The 25,287-nt window shown below is 41.6% G+C and overlaps 1 protein-coding gene across 1 annotated transcript; it reads right to left on the reverse strand.

The window, feature by feature from the left end:
• Positions 1–2,986: 2,986 nt before the first annotated feature.
• inpp5jb (inositol polyphosphate-5-phosphatase Jb) lies at positions 2,987–23,460 on the reverse strand. Its single transcript, XM_085425572.1, has 13 exons — positions 23,021–23,460; positions 16,159–16,679; positions 14,643–14,750; positions 14,280–14,388; positions 11,375–11,491; positions 10,383–10,558; positions 8,793–8,904; positions 8,325–8,434; positions 7,928–8,123; positions 6,684–6,821; positions 6,505–6,588; positions 6,320–6,424; positions 2,987–6,186 (listed from the first exon to the last, which is right to left on the reverse strand). Exons 2-13 carry the CDS (start codon positions 16,665–16,667, stop codon positions 5,851–5,853), a joined length of 2,100 nt encoding a protein of 699 aa, XP_085281698.1. The 5' UTR covers positions 16,668–16,679; positions 23,021–23,460; the 3' UTR covers positions 2,987–5,850.
• Between the last annotated feature and the right edge of the window lie 1,827 nt (positions 23,461–25,287).

Consider the following 25,287-nt stretch of genomic DNA (forward strand, 5'->3'; position numbering starts at 1 on the left):
ATCACAAATCTGATATGCATGTAGAAGCTGACAAAACACTTACATAATATCTTAGTGAACCACTTGTTTGCTGAGACATCTTGCATAAATCTATTCTGCATGTCATTGTGAATATTGACATTCTGCATCCATTTCTATTTTTTTCATTAGATATTACAGTGACATAACAGTCACAGTGACATAGTGTTTACAGAGGTTTAGACCACACCCACCCCCCCACAGTGCCTTTTGAATCAGAGGATTTTCATTGTGAATTTATTAGCTTGGTCAGTATTGCCTTGTATAGTGACACTAAACCAAGCAAATCAGTCCCTGACAGTGTTGCATCAGTGCACTCATCATGAATGTGCAGGGTGGACAGTTTCCTTTCACAGGGCAAAAGTATGATGCAAGATGTACCTGCTGTTGCTTTCTGCACAATGTGTTTGTTGCCGACCATTTTAGACTTCAGAAAATCTAAAATAGCAAACAATAGCAAATCAATAAGTTTTGATTTCTTTTCATTAGATTAATAATGGACTAAAGGTCCCCTTCACTGCTTGTTATCTTTGAAATAAATGTAGCTCGGTAGTGCCGCTACTCTATTTACCTTTATAATGACACCCCAAAGGAGATATGAATATGCAGTAATTTGTGCAAAGGATTTCACAATGTAGACTCTGTTTCTTGTCATTTCTTTGCAAAAGCCCAGAGCCACCCATATGGAAAAGATATATATAAATCTTATAAAGTTTTTATCTGTCTTGTATGAAACTTGTATGAAAAGCATACAAGAGTGAAAACACATATAAGATCCCTTGAAAAATTATATAATGAAACTTGTATGTTTTGTACACTTACTAAAAAAATATATGAAAGTAATGAGAAAGTGGCCACTTTCATGAGTAAATCATGTAAGCCTTATATGATTTATATATGATTTACTCATGAAAGTGGCCACTTTCAAGAGTAAATCATATATGTTTTTACTATTTCTTTTCCATATGGGCATGCATGGTTTTTGTGAGATTATAATATTATTTTATGCCATGTTATACCCCTAATTAAAGATTGTGAATTATTATGTAGTTTTAGTTTGCATTATTCTCCTGAATTAGAAGAAGGTGATAACTAGTGCATTTGTTAAACTGATTTGCATTACATTAGACTGCTGATTTATTGTGAATGAATGATATTGTTATATGATGCATTATACTGCTGAGTTATAAGAAATACTGTTCGCAGAAAGTCATCGCCTTATTTGTCTGATTAGAAGAGAACAGAACATACTGGAGTTTTCTGTCCCATCTCAGCAGGAGCAGATAAACAGGGAGCCAAGGTCGTAGCTTAGGCGCTGAGTGAGAGAAAGCATGTGAATGTTCAGGCTTTTATGATTAGGTGGGGGCCACTAGAGGCTATAAGAGGTTGATCAATGCGCCACCATTTTGAGATCTGATGCTGTCTGCGTACGGTGTCCATCTCCCACGCGTGTGATCATTAAAATCATCGCTTGACTCAACCCGGCCGGACCAGTGTTGTTCTTTTGGTTTTTCCTCTTGTATCCATCCCCAATATTTGAATCCGTAACATTTTCTTTATGTTTTGCTAGTAAAATGGGAAAGAAATATAGTTTTCAGTGTATGGTTAAGCTTGTTAAACATGTGCAAGCATACATAACAACATAAGGCAAAAACAGAGTTTGTACAATTCCAGTGGGCTTAAAAGTCAATATTTGGTATGAGCACATTTATTTTCCAGCACAGCATGAAATCTCTTAGGAAATTCTCTTGTAATTTCTTTAAGTAGCCTTCAAGAATAGTTCTCCAGGTTTCTTGAAGGACATTCAATGAACTTCTTTGTTGGGTGCCTTTTGTTCTATTCTCTGGGGAGGTCCAATCCATGACTGATTGTGTGCCATTGTGTCGTGTTCTATCCAAGTATGCTTTTGCTACACTGGCAGTGTGTTTGGGATAATTGTCACACTGAATAATTAAGCCATTGCAAATCAGTTGCTTTCCAGATGGTACTGCATGGTGGATACGATACTTATCTTTATAATTCAATCAATTTGAATACGATCCAAATGCCACTGTCTGAAATGTAGCTCCAAACCATGCAGCCTCCACTATGTTTTACATGTGGGTGTAGACACTCACTCCTGACTTCCATTACGTTAGCCTTTATGTCTTGTTTCCCTTCCTTAAGAACGACATTGAGAAACAGTCACCAGAGACCATTTCTAAGGAGGCTGCAGCAAACATGGTTCCATTGAAGGGTCATTTGCATCTCTCGGATCTTGTGTCTTCCTGTTTCTTAACAGCATGACTTTCATTTCACGCAAATAGTTTTTTGGACCTGCGTCTTCTGCCTTTCTCCTCCATCTATCCAGTTTCCTCATATTTTTTTCAGGACACACTGCACACCATGCTACAGAAAAATACTATTTTATGCCTGTTAAACTGTGGTCTTTGGGATTTTTTGGGAAGAAAAATATATGTTTTTGGAAAAGGTTCCTAACAGAGTCTCTAAAGATGCAATTTTAAATTGTTTCTCATCTGTTACGTGTGGACACAACACTGGTTAATTCCTTGAGTAAGGTCCCTTTAAAAAAATAAAAATAAAAAAAAGACTCATAAGGCAGTATTAAGTGGCTCAAACGAAAATACATTCTTCTGAAAATGGTCAAGATAAAGTCTGGACTGAAAAGGAGTGAAAAAGCAACCATTGTCGTAGGAGAAAAAAAAAGCAGGTACTTTATGCATGGTTCTGTACTTTGGTACATTACTGTGTTACTGCATTTTATAATGTATTTTGCAAGTTAACTCACTGTTTTTTGTCTGTATCATTCTCTGTGTTCTCTCCCATAGACACAGTTTTCAGAAAAAACAAAAACAAACACCTTTCATTCAAACTAATTAACCTGAACGATAAAACATGATAAGATAGTTACACATTTTTTAATACAATGATATTAAATATGAAACAATTAAAGAAACAGACAGACAACTTGAAAGGGAGAATATTATTTCTTTGGACAGTATTGCACTAGTTTCCTGGTTGGAGGATAAAGCAAGCAACCCTTTAACAAACTTCCTGCTTCTGTGATTAGACGATCAGAGATAAACCATCATCCTAGGCCAACACAGGATCACACAGGCTTGCTGTATTGTTGTAGTTTCGTTCACAATTATACGAACACCTGTACACTTAACAATCTACACGTCTGACAGTGAAAGCAGAATTTGATATGAAATTACTAATATGTGAAGTGGAGAAATCATCATTTGTCAAAAAAAGAAAAATAATTATTATCAATATTCTGTAATATTGTTTCAGTAGAAATAACGCTCCCTTGCTGGCCAGCAGAATTTAGGCTCATTTTACAGTTAAATAAGAAAATAAATACAGAATTTCAGTAAAATAATCTTTGCGGCATAGATTGTCTCCTATTTGATCATTTCTACCATACTTCATATTTATCCTTCACATATATTTTCTTCTATTGTTGCCACATAAATTACAAAATAATAACATTCTGTAGACAGTTTTCATTAATATTTCACAATACATAGTCACTGGCATTGACTGCAATACAGAACATGATCATCTACTATCTAAAATGTGAGACTTGTCTTTACACGTTATTTCCAATAAAGGTCCAATAGATTTCTTTCCCATTTTAAAACCAAAGAATTACATTTAAATACAATGAAGTGTTTCAAACAGCTCCAGATTTCAGCAAGTATAACTACTCAGCAGTTTATCACCTAACACATACACTTAAGTAATTTTTTTTTACTGCCCTTACCAAGTTTTTCTAACAATTTTCACGGCCACTATTATGACAAGGGAAGTCAAAAACAGCACTTTACGGCACAAAAACCACAGTACTGGAATGTACAGTATGTCCACAGCAGCAAACCATGCAGACAGACCCCATTCACTGCCTCAGCCACACACACACACACACACACACACACACACACACACACACACACACACACACACACACACACACACACACACACACACACACACAGAGTTACAGCTACAGTAGTATACACTGTCCTATGCTAAGTGCTTAACAGTATAAAGTGTCTAATAGGTCACACAGTAGCAATCTAACACAACTATTTTGACTACTGTCACTGTCAGCTAATCACCTGGATCATTAAGGGTGGATCTGAGCAAGAGAGAAAACAAGCATCAAATTAAAGTGAAAGTAAAGTATCTGATAGGACCACTCCACTTCTTTAATAAAGAAAATAAATGAACATGATATTTCACAAAAGTGAAGCAAGTCATTTTTTGTATTATACTACCTACAGCAGCGGTCCCCAACCCCCGGGCCTCGGACCGGTACCAGTCCGTGAGTCGTTTGGTACCGGGCCGCGAGAGTTGAGGCTCAGGTGTGAAATGTATAGTTTTTAGGGTTTTTATCGGTTTTCAGCGTTATTTCGTTATCGTTTTTATCGTTTACTCGGTTTTCCTGGGTCTTTTCACGTGTGTTATGAATAAATTTTCTTTTTTTCGGTACCGGTACTAGTTTTATTTTGTTGTATTTATCCGCAACACCTTAAAGGCCGGTCCACGAAAATATTGTCGGGCGTAAACCGGTCCGTGGCGCAAATAAGGTTGGGGACCGCTGACCTACAGTACAATACAAGTCCCTATGGTGGCTCTACACAGTAGAGTTCCTGCTCACATTTTTATGAGATATCCAGATGAGAAATGTATTGATTTTGGGTTTAAACACCATGCGAAAAATAAATTAAATAAAAGATCCATGTTGTTATTCATGTTGTTAATTTGCTTAAAAATTAACAGCTGTTTGCTGTGAGCAAAAGCAGTGCGGCTCATTAACTCACACCAAGCATTGTGTGTAAAAAGCAATTCATGGTGAGTCAGGTATTGCTGTAGGCGTTGCCACAGTTGGTCCAGCAGTAAGTGGCCAGCAATCAATCAGCTAGTTTTTGTAAGACAGCTATGCTGTGTCAGCTGACAGCTAGCCTCCCACACCCATCACATACGCACTGCGTGGACATGGCGGCCTATTTAAACGTCCTTACACTCACGTTCACTCTACACTGGTGTGTGTTGTTCTGACGCCGTGGCTAGTGTCCGAGTCCCCTGAATTACAGCCTCCGCGTACTTTGGCTCTGCTCAGCTTTTATGCACCCTCGAGGGAATTTATTCCCACTGGTGGATCATTTGAAATGCTCCCTGGATATTTTGTAGTATAATGTGTGCTAGGTTAGAACCACATCACCAAGTCAAACTGTATGCTGCACATCTGTCTCCGATTGCAGAAACTAATAATGTGACTGTTTCCAGAGCTGGTGATGACTTTATGGATTGTTTTTGAATTAAATCTTATCTGTATGATAGGATTTGTTCTATAATGGATCCATTACTACAGCAAACATTGAGTGAATTATGTGGAATATCTGTGTCGAGTATAAGTTATAATCCAAATATCGTATATGTAGTGAGCTGACATGACTGCTAGGAACATCAAAGCACTGTCGAAAAACAGTAAAGATGGTTCCTATGAAGTATTAAGTGAGCAAAAATCCTTGAGTAGTTTCTCATGAAAGGTGTCAGCTCCCTGTGCTGACCACACCTGAGAACGGACGAAGAGAGAAGAAACACAGCAGAGAGTGAAGGGTTTACAAATAAAAGACATGCATGTGCACAGCTTACTGAAACAACCCAAGGCAAAGTAAACCTCCTGGACAAACCAGATGGCTATTCCTGAAAAGGATGGCATCGGAAACTGTAAATTTTCTCTACAGAAACTTTACAGTGAGGTGGATGCATGACTTTAAAGACACAACAGGTTTTTAATGTGAGCTGTAAACACAACCGGGCTCACACTCCTGGATCCTGTGAGTTTTTCTCTTGCTCCTCAGGACCAAACAGCTGGCTGCTACTGCCCTCTGTTGGGCCTCTAATGGACTTGCACTCTGTCTCTGCAGTGGTGCTTGATGGAGGAGCCTTGGTGACATCAACCTCTTTCATTTTGACCTGGTGAGGACTGCCAGAGCGGCTGCGGCTTCGGCTGCCGCTGCGATGGCCGCGGTGCTTGCTCTTACGTGGGCTAGGACTGCGGGACCTCATCTTCATGACAACAGTGCTGTCATCTTCTGAAGTGACATCAGAGCTGTCTGAAGAGCTCGTGTCATCGCCTGAGGTGGGAAGCAGGATCTGAAGACAGATGGAAAAGAGTGTAAGTAAAAGTGGAAAACGTGAAATAAAAAGAGTACAGATGCAGATGAGAACACCAAAGGAAAGAGCATTTGGCTGTTTTCACGTCAAACAAGCAGTGGGTTGCAATTACCTGAAATGGCTCTGTTACACCCACAATGCTGCTCATGTTGTTGCTATAGTAACCCAAGATAAAGTCTCCTGAGCCTTTAGGCAATTCCTCCTCAGTAAAGGTTACCTGGAAATCAGTCGATAAGACGTTCATTAAATGTGAAAGAAAATTATCCTTGTATTGAAGCCTACGTGCATCCAGATTACCTGATGTTCCTGTCGAAGAAAATCTGATTCCTCCTGCTTGGCCCACACATATCCCACATAGTCTTTGTAGTGTTTGAAACCCACCTATGGGAGAAGTCAGTAAAATCAGTAATACACAGGATTACTTGTCATGCTCAACCTACTTGTTGTAGTATTAATTTCACGTATTGGTTTGTTACCTTGAAAAGTCCAATCCAGTCCCAAGAACTGCGAGAGTAGTTGGGTGCCAGTTTGAATATCACTGTGGCATCAGCAACACTGTTCCACTCATCCTCCACTATGATTGTGACCAGGGGAAGATCCACCTTGTATGGGAACTACAAAGACACTTATCATAGTTATTTAATACCAAAGTGCTGTGAGGTTTCCACGATGTCCTAAAGGATAACGAGAGCAGAGGATAGACCTCATCTAAAATGTCAGTCATGTGCCTGTCAGCGGAGGCTAAAAACACTGCTCTGATATCCTGGACCTCCACAGCATTGAAACATAAGCCTGTTATATTTCTGTTTCTTAAGACAGATTAAACAAACAGCAGATTTGGGCACTTGTGAGATGAAATTCTCCCTGTAAAAGCTCCACTTTAGCACATTTATGTATTGTGAGGAGAAATCTGTACCACCGGGATGAAAGTCTACAGAAGTACAGACAGTTCTATTTATATCACTCGGAAAAGGTCAATAATGGTGTAATCGAGTAGGTGAAGGACAGCAAAATCAATATGAAAGCAAAGGTAAGACCTAATGTTAGTTATTTACAATCACTTGTTTAAGGGTTACTGTAGTCAGGCAAGTAGGGCACAGCTGACGAGACAGTCATCTTTTGAGTCTAATCAAAACCTGTGTGTAACATCAGTTTAAAATAACCACCAACGGGAATCTGATTTGTTGTGAAGTAGGATGAATTGGTTTGATTTGGTCAATGCGATTTTATAGTAAGGTTTAAAGAACTATGTTCAATGTGACAGTCTATACTTTGCTAGTAGCTATGAACACAGAGCGGTTAGCTGCTGTTAGTTTAACAGCTATCTGACATTTGTCTACACAAACCTGTTGAAAATAACTGTCAGAGCAGAGGAAAGCCCTGTTTAGCCCTCCAGGTGAGACAGATATATGAATTTTATTTATCAAAAATAGTATGGTATCAAAAGCCCGCTCCAAATTCATTTAGCATGTGTATATATTCTTTAAATATTTTCTTTATTTCATTGTCTGACTTTATCATAAATATGCTACATTTCTAGCCAAACTACTCTGATTAGCAATAGAATATGTATTTATTGTATTATCAACTACAGACTAATTTCAAAGATGCAAAGGCCTAATACTGCTCACAATCATCCTCATAACGTACCCTCGGATCCTAAAACAACCATGACCTGGATGACTGAGAGCCTGCACAGACATACCCTAGTGTTTCTCACCTGAAGAGTAAAGATGGAAGAAACTGGTTTGTGGTCACTGACGGTGAATTCCATGTGACTTCGATAGTTGTGCTGCGTCACTTTGGCGCCACTCGTTAGCCCTGAAATGGAGCCACGCTTCCCTGCACCAGCAGGTGCCGTGGCTCTCAGACGCCACAGGATCCGGTCAGTCCAAGCTGGTTTACGTTTCTTCCCACTGGGAAGTTTCCAGAAACAAAAAGATGGGGCATGGCAAAAATAAAGAAATAAATGACGCCATGTTTGAAACCACTAGATCGAGGATAAAATACGAACTGTAAGGATTCATTTAAGCCAGCAAGAGCCTTTCAGAGGATGTGTGTTAAAGGTATCTGGTTAGTGGCCTAGAATTCATAAAAGCACCCCCGGCATCACCAACCTTGTGTCGTATGTATTTGTTCCAACATCAAACTTGTAGGTAGGAGGGAATTTCAGCGGTCCCTCCTGGAATCCCTCTAACACTGTCTCGCTGTCTTTGGCCATGTTTAGCTGTAAATCATAGTACCAATCAGAAGACGTCACATAACTTCAACAATTACTGACGCTGCTCATGGGAATAGTGTGTTTCTGTATCACCCTCTAGTGGCATTCCCTACACACTGCACCACTTCCTGACTAACATCATTTCAGCTTTCGTCTCATAAAATAAAGAACTTCTCTATACAGTTTTACATTCATTTCAGGCTGAATGCACTGAAATAATAATAAGAAAAATAAATATGGATAGAATTTCAATATACACACTCCTCAGTTGCTATGAGATGAGAACTTTTAGTGCTTCTGAGGAAGGCCACATGCAGATGAGCTGAGGTACAATAATTGCATACATATAAACGTTTGGTTTTACCTGATCCTTTTCCCATAATATTGAAAACTTGTTGTTATCAATGGCTGATTTGACCACCTGCATCTCCAGGTCATCGATGCGGAAATTAAGATCCCCGAACCAAAACACCACACTGAAAAAAAAAAGGAGTCATTTTGTGAATTCAAACAAATGTGACGCTTTAAGTTACCTCAATGACTGTGTAATTATTTCCCTCAGAAACCACGAGCATGGAAAAACAACACTAGGTTGATCTTACAGATACATACAGCATATAGAGGGGAAAAAAATGAGGATGGAGATGAAGGTTATATTCAGAGAAAACAGTTTCCTGGGCAAGACCTAAAAATTTATGAGAGAAAAAAAAAAGAGTAGATTTTTTTTTAGGTTATAAAATCATAAATTTACAAGAAAAGATTCAGAAAGATAGTTCCTAAGGTACTAGATTGCTTTACTTTGCGAGAAACTCAATATTACCACTCATCATATCACAGATGCCACAGCTTCGCACCGACAGTGGGAAACCTCATCAAATTATAGCCCACTTTGCAATCAAATTTTACAGCATAACATACTGTTACGTTGAAAAGATGGAGTTCTGGCAGTTTGCAGGTCTGGATCATTCGAGTGTATGCTAACACAATGCCACAATCTTCCCAGGAGTGGATGTCCCAGCAAACTGACCCCAACATCAGACTGTGCAACGCTCAGAGAAAATGCAGAAAACCCAAAAGCTACACCTGAGACTCTCCCAGGCCTCAGTCAACATGTTAAATGATAAATTTCTTGACAATTTCTGTAATAATTTCCTTTGGACAGACAAGACCAAAGTGCAGATGTTTGGCATTAAAGCACAGCACAGTTTTGCAACCCAGGCATCTTCTAGTCACTTAGGTAAGGTATTCTAAAGTCAAATGTGAGGCCATCTGTCTGACAGCTAAAGATTGGCCCCAATTGGGTCATGAAACAGGACAATGAATTGAAGTGCAGCAATAAAATCTACTTTAATGGCCCAGTCAAAGTCCAGACTTCAACCAGATTGAAATGCTGTGAGAGGACCTTAAGAGATCTGTGCATAAATGAATGCCTGCAAACCTCAATGAACTGATGCAACGATGTTAAGAAAACCAAACCAAAGTTCTTCCACAATGACGAGAGAGACGGATAAAGTCATACAAACAAATATGGTTTCATCTTATTCTTGCTGAAGGTGATTCTACAAGCTAGTGAATGATGTGGTGTGCTTAGTCACAGGACTGCAGAGAGTCCTGTGAAAACTTTACATACGATTGTAACCTACAATCACCACATAATCATAAGCATTTAGACTTCCAGGAGAAAATGCTGAGAATGTGTCTGCTGAGAAGAAAACATGCTGGTTTGGAGGAGGTAAGGTGCAAAAGGAGCTACAATGCAACTGACAGACGCAGAGATATTTCTCATTAGCTCATCCATAATGTTGAATCCTGCCTTTTGAAAGTCAAACTCTGGGGTTCTGCAACTGTTTCAGCCTTAATGGACCGACGTGAGAGAGCGAATAAGTAGCGTCTGACTTTTGGTCATAGCTTATACATTAACCTAAAGTTTCTGTGTTTCTGTGAACTGACATACTCATGGTCAAGAACCCCAGTGGCAGCCTGGCCCTCAAACTGCTGCTGCTGCAGGATGCTCTCAAAGTCCTCCATCCGCTGATCTGAGTTTTCCATGTGAGCCGGGAGGTGGCAGTTGAGAAAGCAGATGGTGTGACCGTACACTGACATGCGGGCACTCACTCCACCTTTATTCCCCTGTAGCAAGGAGCAAGCAGAAGAGAAGTTAAGTGGAAACAAATGAATTCAATGTATGTTATTAGTGATTAAAAAGCCAATAAAAACAGTAATTAGCATGCTACGATTTTCCACTGTATTATATGTGTCTCAGCCACAAACAGGAAGTTCACTCATTAAGGAATACCGAGGGACAATATCAATATTTAATGATAACAGCAGAGAGCACAAAGGTGGGGTCAAGATGAGTCGGCACACAACTTCCCACTGTTCTGACCCACAACAACACCAAAGATGGTGCGTTATAAAACCCACAGTACACGTCGATGTCATTTGAGTTTATAAAATGAGAATTTTACTTTTGAAAAAAGTGTGCGTAGAAATGCTGCAACTAACCTCCTTTCTAAATAAAACTGTGCTTGTTGACAAAACTGCTGTAAAGCAGTTGCTTTTTGGTAAAAATATATTTTACTTTTCAAGCTTAAAACACATTAAAAAATTATTAGATTGGAATATCACTCCAGCCAGCAGTTTGCCTTTGGTTCATTTTTTTTATGCTTGACTTTTCCAAATGTTAATAACAGCTTGCTGCAAGATACCAGCATCTATCTCTATATTTACATAAAACTGGATGAAGCCATGTTTGACTAACAAAGTGCAAGAGCTGATGTGCAGATATTTGGTGTGTCCCATTTCTATATGAGGGTACGTGGGAAAGAGATACCAGCCTAAAAATAAAACCGAGATATAGTCCACTTCTCTGTAGTGCTTTGTTTTTACGTGGGAAGTTTCCATAATGCAGTGCTGGTCACAACAAACTGTCAGTAGCCAGCTCACCCAGTAACCCCCCAGGCCTGTGCGAGTGGTCTCAGTCTGGACTCCACGCAGGAACGGCAAATGGAAATATTTGGCAAAAACCAGCAGTAACACTCCCTGCATCCGCTGGGATGTAACCTAGAGAAGAGAAAGCCATGAAGAATTAGACGGGATAATGTAAATAGACAGCAGAGTTATGAGGACATGCTTTGCATAATTCGCTAAGGAGAGCAGCTGTAAAGTTCACTTGCACATCAGGCTTACAACATGAATATAAAATCTCCTGGCATCCCTCGCACTCGTCCTCTTTTTACCAACTTGCATTTCCATTTTGGCCTGCAGGAGCATGTGGTCTAGTTCAACAGCTACTTCACATGAAGCCCCGGGCAGCTTTTGCCACAGCATCTACACTTACTGAGGTTAAAAAAACCACTAAAACCTTTGATATTTGCCCCTTACCTTTCTCAAAGCCCTTCAACATCCCACCAAGCGTTTCATGATAATATGCAGGATTTGACATTAGTGCACCTCTGGTGCTATTTTTGTTCAGTACAAGACAGTGAGGAATGTTACATGCCATTTACACGAGATGTCAACCCTTCCCATGTCCATGCCTCCTCCCCGCTGCCTTCTCCAGTTGTCCACACATCCCAACCCCCATCCACAGTCTGAAGAAGCACAATCACACCCAGTCTAAATGCCCGCGGGTGGAAATGGAGGCATACATCTCCGCGTGACAGGAGATCCTCTTGCTTGCACACTAACTGGCTGTTGCATAATGGATTCTAGTGAACCGTAAAGTGGACCAACTTCTTTTTTTTGTCATTTGTGTGAGGACACATAACGATTGGGTCTGCGTGCACTTGGGTAAAGTCTGAGGAGAGGGTACCTTGGCCTGCATACACTGTGGATGAACATAAATTCCCATCATCATAATTAAACAAAGAAAAACAAAACAAAACAGAAATCTGCTGAAGGCTACCAAGCCACATTTTGACCAAGCACAGAAAAGACATTAAAGCCCAAAGACAAATGTGTGAGAGACAGAGACAGAGCGGGGCCATGAGTCCAGCAGCGTATGTTTGACCTTGTACAGCACAAACATGACTAAAGAAATGAGCTGTGAGTGTGATGCTATTTGGAAAAAGTTTAGTGCATTCTTTATCATCTCTAACAGAGATGGACACAGAAACACAGAAAAAGAGAAGTCTTGCATTTAGTGGATTAAACCACGTTGCAATCAGAAAGGCCAGACTGCCTTTGCTATTCAGAGCACTTAAATTGTAGCTTACTTGTACAGGAACTATGGTGAACATCAGCAGAAACCGTGCAGTGAATGGCCCGAAAAAATGTGTTGGAAGCTGCACTGCACAAGAAAAGGCTTCCTTGAACAGTCAGTTTGAACCCAACAATGAGTCACAGCGAGCAGAGTATCTCAAGGCAGAAAGTATAGATGGTGTGTCTCGTTACTACGTTTCTTTTGTCATGACTAAACATCTTCCTACTGCCACAACCGTGCATCTCACTTTACTTGTTAGCCTGACAACCCCCACGACCTGTTCACGGCATTGATTTCTACTAGAAACTTAAAAAAGGTCACATCGCGATGATCATTAACAAGGTTTAAACTAACGTAGCAGGACTGCGAGACAGCCAGAGGACAGCATCAGTCACACTGTCAGAGGCCCATCAACACTGACAACAACGAGATCCAAAAATAAAACAGCACCCTGGGAGACGTTTGTCTAGCTCTTTCAACTCGACAGCTGATTCACGCGGCCTGGCTCACCATGCCAACTGAGCCAAGCATTGTTGCAGACGCAGCCAGACAAACACCGACCACAGCGTTTAAACACAAACAATACAAATGAAATCAAAAGGTCTGATTTTTTTATCTGACAATAATGTTTTTATTCCTTTAATGTCGTATTTGATTTTGAAACAATATTCAATATATACTAGAAATATGTGCATAACACTTATTCCACACAAGAATCCCCTTTCTTGACTTTTGTTTTCCTATCAAAACAGTAGTTAACTATGCTTAATCTTTACAGCATCATTATATCTCATCTATGAGCTATAATAGTAGTACCTTTTATTTTGTGGTGAATACCAGGAACAGGAGTTAAAAAAAATAAAGGTGGAAATACTGCAAAAGGGGCTTCAGGAGACTGAGGACAAGCCGCTAAATAAAGCGACCAGTGGAAATAAAAGTGGGCTGAACTTACTGAAGATCAGAGGGGATGACGAGCCTCTCTCTCTTTTTTTCCTGCTGCTGGGTAATTTCTTCTCATCATCAAAGACACTATCTTTTTCATCATAAACTGTGGATTTGCATTACTCTTATCTCTGGATTTTATGGACTTATGGACTTTATGGACTACATGGAATTTTTTCTACTTGTACTCAGACTGACTTATCTATGTGAGCTACGCTGTCTATAAGGAGAGACTGAAGAGTGTGCGCTGGTGTGTGGGACTGTGTGTATGAGCGTACTGGAATGAAATATGATGGAAAATTAATTTAATAAAACGAATCGGTATTTTCGTAACTCCTAGTAACACATGAAACCTACTGGAGATCTTAAGATAGTATTTATCCCCATCTTCTATATTAGTACACCTACAATCGGTATATGTAGCTATAGACAGAGAAAGAGGGGCACAGGTCTGAAGGTTCAAAAAGGGAGACCGACAGTCAGTAAGAGCTCGACATTAGCAGCCTGGCAGACAGGATAAGATAACAGATTCGCTGACATTACACGCTTCTAGCAAATTATCACCCCATCCGTTGCTCAGGGAACAAAATGAGCTGAGAGAGTAAGAAGCGGCAAGCTCGTCAGGAATCCCACGATACATCTAAGCTGTTGAGCACTTCACCATAAGAGTGTGCATATGTGTTTACAACAGAAGCCATTACTGACCAGCACATAACCAAAGGGGCTGAGTCTCTCCATGCAGACTTCGCTCCACTGGTCTGTGAAGAGGGCGTCTTTCAGTCTTTTGTTAATCATTGAGTTTACTTCCTGCAGCCTTGAAGAAAAACAAAAAAAGACACAGAGCAGGGTAAAAGGGTCAAGAGCAGACAGACAAGGAAAAGGAGCTAATGAGAGCGTGCTTTGATAATGTAATCAAAGCACTTTTGTTTTTTCCATAAGGAGAGAGAGACATTCAAATCTGGGCCTGACTGCTCATTAGATGCATTGTATTGCAGCGCTGACGTGCATATAAACAGGCCAATCGGCTTTAATGCTGAACAAATGAGATAGTTGAGGCAAAACACTCACCCGATGATGTACATGTCTGTGTTTCCATCACCCACATTCAGCCCGAGCAGAGAAGTGATGTCATCGGGTGGTGTGGCTGAACCCACATTCCAAGTGACGATGTGCAGCCTGTTGGAAAAGGGCGCTATATAAAAAACTCTTGCAAACACTCATCTCCTGCTCACCTGTATCGCAACCTGCAGACAAACCTACAGTGAATGCAACAGCAGATCACATCGACAATAATGCTTTCAGTCGATGTTTCACTACAATGCAAAGCCTTGACCGTCTTTCAACATTACGTGACATCGTCTACAAATCACTTAAACAGAACAGGCTTATTTTAGCTTCACAAAGTCACTCATTTTGATTCATACTCAGGAAAACTTTACTAAATTACTTAAAAAATATCAAATTAAAATAAATGGCACTGAAAGCCAGCCGCAACAGACAAACTGATAATATTGTTTCCCAGCACCTGGGCCACTCAAAGACATGCATACAAAGTAAATAAAACCTAAATCACTCATATAAATGTAAATGTGAGGACATGTTTGTCTTTGTAGCTCTAATTGGCTCTTTAAAAGACTAGAGACCTCCAGGGTAAACCCTGTCTCTCAGCCAGAGTGTACACTGGGCCAGGATCCAGTTACATGCAATACTGAGAAAATGGATTTTAATGGAGTATAACATGCCTAGATCCTAAAGTTTCTACTTTATATGCCAAACAAATCCAAGGGTGTAAGATGTGGTGAGGATACCGTCACCTCTCTTCATCCTAAATAAAGGACACGTCTCATAATCTGATACTATACTTTAAACATCAAAACTTTTAAGCATACCAATAAGTATGAAACCTCTTCCTAATGCAGGGGGGCTAATTGCTTTTTACAGTGCTCAGCATCTAATAGTGTTATCATTAAATTAATCTTCATTGAACTTCTTATCATTAGCTTAATTTTTGTGCTTCTATAAAAAACGATCCCCTGAGGATCCACTAATCAGTGTTACTACAACCTTGATATTTGGTGTTACGGCTCTGCTGCTATCCCTCTGAAGCCACAGCAGCAGTACAACCAGCAAGTAAGAACAGCCCAGGCATCAACAACAACAATTATTGAGCCTGACACAGCAAGGAAGGTGCAGTGGGGTGGAGGTGGGTTGCCAAGGGGCTTGTAGATGCGCAGCAACTGTGACTAGGCCAAAGCAACTTCAATAACATGGTTTCACTTCGTAAATGGGTTATTATGTAATTTATAAAAACATTAAATGTCTATAATGAAACTTTTCAATATTCAGGCCATTATTCCCAAATTTTTACACACAGAAACAATGATAATAAAAATACAGTGACATCATTCTGCAAAAACTTGCCACACTTTGGCCTCATGTTTACTATAATCGCAACCTTCCAGTGTCACTATCAATGAATATAAATAAATGTGATGTGTGCCACAGTTAATCTGTCTCAGCTGTCTGGGCAGGACAGGGCCTGCCGAGGCATGCTCAGACACACACACACACACAGGAAACTTGCCTGAAGTCTTCCACAGTCTGCGCCTGAGTGTCAGCTGTACCTGCCACAGAGAGAGCTCTCTGTGCATGAGGGTTCAGGTGATGAGGCACATGCCTGCTGGCAGATGGGTGGGGCACGGAGGCAGCTCTTACTGGGTGGTGGCCTGGACCTTTAGGACCAGCCTTAATGCCGGGCCCAGTATACTCTTCTGAGAGCTTGACTGCTGAAGGGTGAGAGGGTTTGGAATGACTGGCCACATTGCCATCAGGGTCACACTCCTCCTGGTTAGGCAGTGCAGTGGATTCTGCTTTGGGCTCGGCTTTGAGTTCAGAGATATCTACAGAGCCCTCAACTCTGGCAGTCCTCTGCGGCCGCCGAGGCCTGGCAGGCACTGCGTGTTGGCCAGTGCTAGAGTCGGTGGCAAGAGCTGACGTATCTGAAGGCGTAGCTGAAGTTGCTGTTACAGCTGCTGCTTCGCTGTTTGGGTTGCCTTCTGAGGTCTGGAGCTGGGTTGGATTATCTTGGTCCATTTCTTAAGATTTCTGTGACGACAAAAACAGACTGTATCAACTCAGATGGCACACATTACGTTTGTATTTTAGAGCATATATTAGAAAATATAACGCTGTGTAATAAATGGAGCTAACAAAGCACACAGTGAACTTGTAACACTGCACAACACAACCTGTAGCCTTTTTAACAAATGACACACCAATTCAGCTGATGACTAAAAGGCCGTCATAAGACTGACCCAGCAGAACAACTGAGTGAGTCATTCTGGCTCCCCGCATCATGAATGTACAATTACCTGGTTTCTTATGGCCTTGGAAACAGCTGAATGTACCGAATACAATGACGAAACAAAACTCACATAACAGAATAAAGAGCATAATGCATAACGAGACACAAAGAGGCATGTTGTCTTACTGTGGCTACAGGATTGGACATTTTGTGAATAAAAGCCTGGACGCAGTTCATCATCCTCTCTGCTTCTACCTAAGCCCCCTGCCCGTCCTCCAGTAACCAGGGAGATACTCAGTCAGTTCATATCAGCTCAAAGCACCTGTCACACACTAACACGAGGAACCACTGCACGGTCCAGAAGAGCAAAAAGCAACAGCCCAGAATAAACCACAACAGCAACAGCGCAGAGAGAGGAAGCTGCAGAGAGATAAATAACAAATTCAAATAGGCCATTTATTCACGCAACGACGTATTCAATCATTGTCCTTATCTCATTTGCGTTTCTCGACTGTGGATTGATAAAATACAAAAGCAGCACAAGCTACTGAAGTCCCATTTAAATGACAATTTTTAATCTAAGTGCAAAAAATGTGCACCATGTAAAAATCTTAGGGACAGGTCGGGGACAAGCTGGAAAAAAAGCTGATTTGGGCACAAAACGGTGACGGATCTGCGAGTCAGTGGCGTTTCAAGTGTAACGTGTGGGGGTGGTGGTGGTAGTGAGGGTGAGGACAAACCTAACCTTCTGGGTGAAAATCACAGGAATCATTGGGGACACAGAGGCAACACAGCTCCCTCGTATTTATTCACATGACCTTGAGCAGCAGGAGGTTGTGGCTTTAACGCAGGGAGGAGGGTCACCTCTGTATTCCACATGTGCTCATTAACATGCTGGTCTTTCAGTTCACCAATAACCTGGTGCCTGACTGGGTATAAAGTATTCTTATGATCCATGTATGACATTTAGTCGGGTGGGGGAGCATGAAGGAGGAGGGTGAGTGGGCACACGTGGGAGTGGGTGGGTGCAAAACGAGCTGAGGGCAGCGGGAGGAAGAGCCAAGCGAGTCAGCCCTTCATTCAGCGACAGCACCGAGTCTTTTTGCAGAATGTCTCCAAATTGATCCTCTCACACTTCCCTCTGGCACTGTGTATTTTTCCAGGCTTTAATCCCCCCTGCTCTCTTATCGTTCCACTTCTCTAATCCTTTCCCTCCCCATCTTCCAAATTCTGTTGTTCCGGCTTCCAACCTTTAGTATATGGACACCGAACTGCTTCGTTTTTGGATGTAGACTACTCCCGAGCTAAAAACGTTCCATTTCTTTCCTCTCTTAACCCATCTGAACTAAAAGGTGACCCTTGAGGCTCTGTGTCGTCTTCTCTCAGCCAGCCACCTCACAGCCACTATCAACGCAAGACATCATATGCTACCGTCACAACAACCATACAGAGATTGTAATCAATGGTAAAGTATGTTCAAGTGCTCAGAGATGTGGAAAAATGAAAAATGAGAGAGAAGACTGAAAATCTAGATCGAGTTCAGTTCATCTTTCTAACATTCTCATTTCCTTCTTGCATGACGGAGGAAGAGCCAAATATTTGCCTTTCTGGGAACAATTACGACAGGCTGCCAATTTTTATTCCACTCACGTTCAGAGAGGAGAGAGTGGAATGATTTGATAATAACAAATGTGTCATAGTGTTTACATGCAGCCTCTTGAGGGGGTGAGAGCTGAGAGAGCCAGGAAGGATGTGGTGTAACCCAAACAGCAGGCTCCAACCAGCCTCCTTGGCTTCTTTGGTGGGATTCACTGACTATACAGTTTTGGATGACAGTCACACACTATTTTTTCTTCTATTTCCACACACGGACTTTGATCTTTTGTAGTGGCTCTGTGATAGACTGGCAACCTGTCCAAGGTGTAACTGCCTTATGACAGCTGGTATAGACTCAAGGTCAACCATGACCCAAAACTGGATGGATGGGTGGAGGGATTTAAACCACTGGCTCTGAATTACAGTACTGACACCAGTTTTGGGATCCACCAATTAACTAACAATACACTATCATTCATACACTTCACTATCATTATCATTTTTCAGGTTTTAAAATATTGAAGTTGAGCTATTTTTTAAAATTACAGCTGAAAGAAATAGACTTAACAGCAAATGTACTAAGGTCACCTTGCTGGTACTTGATTGGACTCCTTTTGCCTTTAGAACTGCATTAATTATTTGTTGCACAGATTTAACAAGGTCCTGCAAAAATTCCAGAATCTGAGTTCAATTCCACCATCAGGTGGAGTTTCTGTGTGGAGTTTGCGTGTTCCCAGAGTCCAAAGACATGCAGTTAGTGGAGATAGGTTAACTGGAAACACACAACCGTGGAGGTGAGCATGAATGGTTGTCTCTGTCCTGCGACCTGTCCAGGGTGTACCCTGCCTCTCGCCCTAAGACAGCTAGGATAGGCTCCATTGCGACCCTGTAAAGGGTAAGTAGAAATGAATGGATGGATTTTGATCCATTTTGACAAGACAGCATCACATTGTTCCTGCACATTCGTCAGCTGCACGTCCATGATGTTCCACCACACCCTAAAGGTGCTCTGTTGGATCTGGTGACTATGGAGACTATTTGAGTGCAATGAACTAATCATCCATCCATCCATCCATCCATCCATTCGCTTCCGCTTATCCTTTTCAGGGTCGCGGGGGGCGCTGGAGCCTATCCCAGCTGTCATAGGGCGAGAGGCAGGGTACACCCTGGACAGGTCGCCAGTCTGTCGCAGGGCCAACACAGAGGGACAGACAACCATTCGCACTCACATTCATTCGCACATTCACACCTAGTGACAATTTGGATTATCCAATTAACCTATCCCCACAAGTGGGCATAGGTGAACTAATCATGTTCAAAAAATAGTTTGCGCTTCGTGACATGGTGCGCTATCCTGCTGGAAGCAGCCATTAGAAGATGGGTACACTTTGGTGATAAAGGGATGAGCAGGGTCAGCAACAATACTCAGGCAGGCTGTGGCGTTTAAAGAATACTCTGTTGATACTAAAGGGCACAAAGTGTGCCAAAAAAATGTCCCTCCACACTACGCCACTACCGGTAGCCTGAACCATTGACAACAGGCAGGATGGATCCATGCTTTCATGTAGTTTACACCAAATTCTGGCCCTACCATCTGAATGTTGAAGCACAAATCAAGACTCAACAGACCAGGCAATGTCTTTCCAATCTTCTGTTGTCCAATTTTGTGACTTGTAGCCTCAGTTTCCTGTTCTCAGCAGGAGTGGCACCAGGAGTGGTTTTCTGCTGCTGCAGCCCATCAGCTTCAAGGTTTGATGTATATTCAGAGATGTTTTTCTGCATACCTTGGTTATGAGGAGTGGACACTTGAGTTATTGGTACCTTGCCATCACCTCAAAGTAATCAAGTCGTTCTCTCCTCTGACATCTAATATCTACAAGGTACTTTTACCCAGAGAACCTCTAATCACTGAATATTTTCCCTTTTTTTAGACCAGTCTCTGTAAACCTGAGTGATAGTTGAGTGTGAAAACCCCAGCAGACCAGCAGTTTTTGAAATACCGAGACCAGCCCAGCAGCAACCGCGACACATTCAAAGTTACTTAAATCATCTTCCTTCCCCATTCTGATTCTTGGTTTGGACTTCAGCAGGTCGTCTTGACATAACCAAATGCCCTGAGTTCCTGTCATGTGATTTGCTGATTAGATGTTTGCTTTTATATGAATAGGTGTATCTAATATAATGACCAGTGAATGTGGAAAACCTCGGGCTCTATGGACAAGACTGATTTGGGAGAATTTTGAAAGTCTCCTAATTGCTTCTCTTCTAAATTTAATCTGAGGTAACCACACAGCCCCACTGACATTACTGTGTGCACGATCTGATATCCACTTGTTGGCGTTGTTCCCACATCATCATAATTATTGTTGATCCAGGTTCAACATTGTAAGTGACCAGTCACTTTGGTGTGATGTCATAGTTGTGCAACTACAAATAAATGCCTTAAAAAAAACTACTTCACTTGCAAGATCTCTACTAGATCCAGCATTTTGAATTCTTTGCCCTTAAGAAGCATTTTGAGGATATTAGATTGTCTTTAGTGTAGCCTCTTCATTTACTGTGCCCAGCTTGCATGCAGTCTAATAAAAATGGTTCTGGTGTGTTTACATTACAGACACATTCCCCCATACAAGCACCTCCGGGCTTAAAGACTTTAATTGGCTTTCTGAATTGTTTTGCCTTGCTGACCATCAAAGCCCCCCGACTACACCACAAGTTCATTAACGTCTGTTCAGCTGACCCTCATTCATTTGACAAAAGCCACTGCGACGAGTCATGGAATACTGACACAGGTAAGTCCAACTACCAAGGGAATCATTTAGAGCATGGCTTAATTAAAAATTATATCTATATTTTGGATCAAATGGAGAAGGAATTAAATACATTGAAATGCCAATGTTTTATCCTATTCCTTGTTCACACACAGATTCCAGCTGACATGCCAGTCACATTTTGCCCTCTTTAGTGTTGAATGCTGGAGTTACAGCCAAGCAGTACATTGGTGTTGAGAGCCTCCAGAGCCATATGCCCCTGTGACAGGGATACTAATGATGACCCGTACTGAAACGACACCGGCAGCTGCTGCCACAGCTGTAAATGGCTCCTCCAGGTCCTAATGCCACTGAGTATCGCTCCTCTGTATCCAAGGAGCTGCATCTTTCTGATCAGGTCATAGCCAGGGCTGCAGGATGTCACTATGATTTCTTCTACAGTCTAACACTTAAGACACGTGCTGACAACACACAGTGTGCTGTCTGCACTGCAAAACTATGTTGTGAGTTGCAATTTCCAGTTCTGTCCATTACCAATTATAGAAATCAGTCGAATGGAAAGATTCACTTCCTAAAGCTTTCTGCTTCGAAGACTCTCCATAGGGAACATTGGTCACCATGTTGCAAAAGCAGCATCTTATATAGCGAGTTATCTTCATGCATATGTTTGTTGCACACTGTCAAGTAATTGAGATGAATGTAGCTAAAGGAATGTGAAACAGCTTCTGACCGTGTGGACTAATGTCTGCATTTGCAAGATAGCAAAAGGATCTCTCACAGAGACGTTGGTTCATTACTCACAGTTTTCCTTCCTGAGCAGTATTTAAATACAAGCCAAAGAAACTGATTTAAATCACAAAATTCTGCAACTGCATCTTTGCATCATCGCTGTAATCATTCTTGTATACACTGACACAAGCGTTGAGTAATAATCAGTCCTTTGAGCTGACATTACACACACTGTTTTGAAATACGGAGTGGAGACATTCTATCATGACCCCCACCCCCCACCCCCAATAACTCCTATTACATGTAAGGGATTAAGTAACTGAATGGTTTACCTCATAATGCTACATTTATAACAAGAGTCAGTTAAATGACACACACACATTGTGTAATATGCAAACATCCCTAACAAGCCAACAGTGCTTTTCATTCATCTGATATCTTGTATGTAAACATTAGAATCTTGCATGTAAGCCTGCTGTAAATATTCACATTTCCTGTGCCACAGATGGCTGTGACACCTCGGCTGGAACAAGAACAGCAGCCGAGTACTTGGCCTAATTACACTCTTCCTTCAAGGACAGGAAAAGAGAATGAAGGTCAGTTTTAACAGTGCTGTGTTGTGCATCACATCTGAGTTGAGATACTAAGTCTGCATGTGTTTGTGAGCCCTTATGTATGAGATGAGGGTGGAAAAGATGACAAGCAGCCTGTGGGCATGCGTGTGTAAAGCGATGCAAAAGGTGGAAAGACAGTTTTTAATTTTAATTTTTTTTTTTTTGTTAATGCCTTGTCATACTTTCATATTATAAACAAATGATGTAGCGCGCACGTGTACGCACACATCCACGGCAACGAAGTCAGGTTTCTGGAATTTTTCTGCAGCTGCTCTTAAGGCGTAACAGCAATTAACACTTCCTGTCTCGGTAACGCAAGCGTCTCTATATGTATTCTGTTTTAAGAAAAGCTGAAAGTTGTGTAACATAAGCTCCTAATAGGTTTCAATCGAGAACATAACGCATGCGTGTCTCATTAATTATCACCTTTACCTGTTTGCGATCGTCTGCGCCGAAAAATTTTAAGAGCTGGGGTTCTGCAGAGTCTGTCTGTCTGTCTGTCCGGAGCGCCGATGGAAGATGGGAATTTACAGGAAATTATAGAAAGAAAAAATTGGGGAAAAAGAAACGCGCTCAACTTTTATTTCCAGTCGCCTCTCTGATGAAACCATCGGCATCTCAAGCGCTTTTCTCGCCTTCCTTCCTTCCTTCCTCAGCGGGAGGTAGGAGAGAGGAGGAGCTGGTGGGTTTAGCCAGGCAGGCTACATGCCTCAGAAACACATTCCCCCTTCTTGTGTTTAAAGACACAGGCTTCAAATTACAGAAGACGTCCCGGACGGTATGAGAGAGCGCGAGCGACCAAGAGCGCTTCCGTAAACGAGCAGCCGCTGTCTGCCAATGTTGGCGGACGATTACTGTGCAGAGTGAGTCAGAGTCTGCCAGAACTGCGACTACCAGAAAGGACACTGGGCAATTAGGCTGCAACTACAAACATGGCTTCCGCGCGGATGTACACTGTTTGCCACGAGAACACACTAAATGATGCACAATGTCAGGGTGCAAGTTTTTTTTTTAAAAAAAGAAAGAAAGAAAAGACAAGAAAAGAAAGATGGAAAACGTACATTAGGAACGTCAGATCTATGTATTCTCACTCTATGATGGCGCACTCCTGCTGTCTGGTGGTTACTGTGTTGAAGAGCGTGGGAGAAAATTAGCGAGGCTTGTATGCCTTTAACTTTCAATCAAATAGCAGTGACTGAGTCATTTTAATGCTCTTTATAGTAACAGCTGAACAAACCCCCAGATGTGCTTCTTTCTGTTTGTGGATTTAGGATTTGGCACAGCCCCCAAGCGCAACAGCGCCATTGCCGGTCAACAGTGGTAGCGCCTGTGCTTTGGTGACACTAAGAAAAAGGCAGGGCCGACAGGATTAGAAATGAGTACATCAGAGGGACAGCTCAGGCTGAGGTTTGGAGACACAGTTCAAGAGGCGAGGCTGAGATGACGTGGACATGTGCAGAGGAGGTATAGTGGATATACTGGGCACAATTATGCTGAATATGAAGCTGTCAGGCAGGAGGAAAAGAAAGACCTCGGAGAGAGCTCATGGATGTAGTGAAGGAGGACATGCCACAAAGGACACAGGTGTGACAAAGGAGGATGCTAGGGATAGGGTGAGATGGTGGTGACCCCTAAACTCTGTTGCGGGGCATATTATTTAAACCAATTTTTGACAGTCCTCAGATCTCATCTCACTGCTTAGAGACACTAGCTGGAGTTCCATAAATTGCTGCACTGTTCTTCCTCCTCTTAGATGTCTTTTTACACTGTCCATTAACAACAAAAGGCAATAAATGGCCTTCCACGGCTCCTCAGTGGTGAACATGGTCTCCTACAGCCTGGGTGTTGGGTACGCAGGGGCCACAACTGAGAACAGGAAGGCTGTGCAGAGGGAAACTAACACCAACCAAAAAAATCCTTGGCCGCTCTCTGCCACCCCTGGAGGCAATCGCCAGATCTTCCTATCTCAGAAAAACCAGGTCCCACACCTTCACACTCATAAACAGCTTCTTCCCCTGGGCCACTCAGACTGTCAATAAACACTATGCCCCCCACACCCCACCTCTGCTCACCTTCCTCACCAACCTGAGCCATGGTCTGAGAAACCCTCATCACTCAGGCCACTCACACATGGACTCTACTCAGACCAAGTCTTATCTCTGCACTGCTTCCAAGCAACTATTGTTCTCTAATGTGTGCCTTTGTCTTATTGTTGTGTATATTCCTCTTGGTTGTATATATTTCTCCTGTTTGCTGTTTATTCCTGCCATCTACCATTTATATTTTATTCCGGTACAGCATGTACAATGACACAAAAGGACTATACTATTCTAAATAATTTAATCAGGGCAGGTTTCTTAAGTTTCCTTTCTTACTTTTGATTGATGGGTGGGGGCTTTATTATAATAGAACAGGGGAGAAAAGAATGAAGAGCAGGGAGAAAGACAATCAGTAAATAGCCTCAGGCCAGATTCTAACCCAGCATTTAGCCTCCCGTCAGACCACAATAGTTTTATTCCATTTCATTCCAATTAGTTTTAAGTCATATGGGTCACCTGCTTTGCCTGATGAACTAAACCATCACCCAGTGTTGCACATTTGTACCTTATGTCACTTATTAAACATGTAATATACTCACTTCCTAGTTATGGGTCAATGATACAGTGATAATGATGTATCTTTGTGTAATGTTTTTTCAT

Source organism: Rhamphochromis longiceps, linkage group LG12 (assembly GCF_057381845.1).
Source record: "Rhamphochromis longiceps isolate RC_006_pf linkage group LG12, R_longiceps_female_GT1.1, whole genome shotgun sequence".
In the NCBI taxonomy this organism is placed as follows: domain Eukaryota; kingdom Metazoa; phylum Chordata; class Actinopteri; order Cichliformes; family Cichlidae; genus Rhamphochromis; species Rhamphochromis longiceps.

Bases quoted from the DNA above. Each gene is read 5' to 3' on its own strand.
- inpp5jb (XM_085425572.1), bottom strand. From the start codon at position 16,667: ATGGACCAAGATAATCCAACCCAGCTCCAGACCTCAGAAGGCAACCCA. The intron at 8,124-8,324 runs GTTGGTGATGCC...GAAACTTCCCAG, and splicing joins ACAAATACATACGACACAAG to TGGGAAGAAACGTAAACCAG. The intron at 6,425-6,504 runs GTAATCTGGATG...ACTGATTTCCAG, and splicing joins TTCTTCGACAGGAACATCAG to GTAACCTTTACTGAGGAGGA.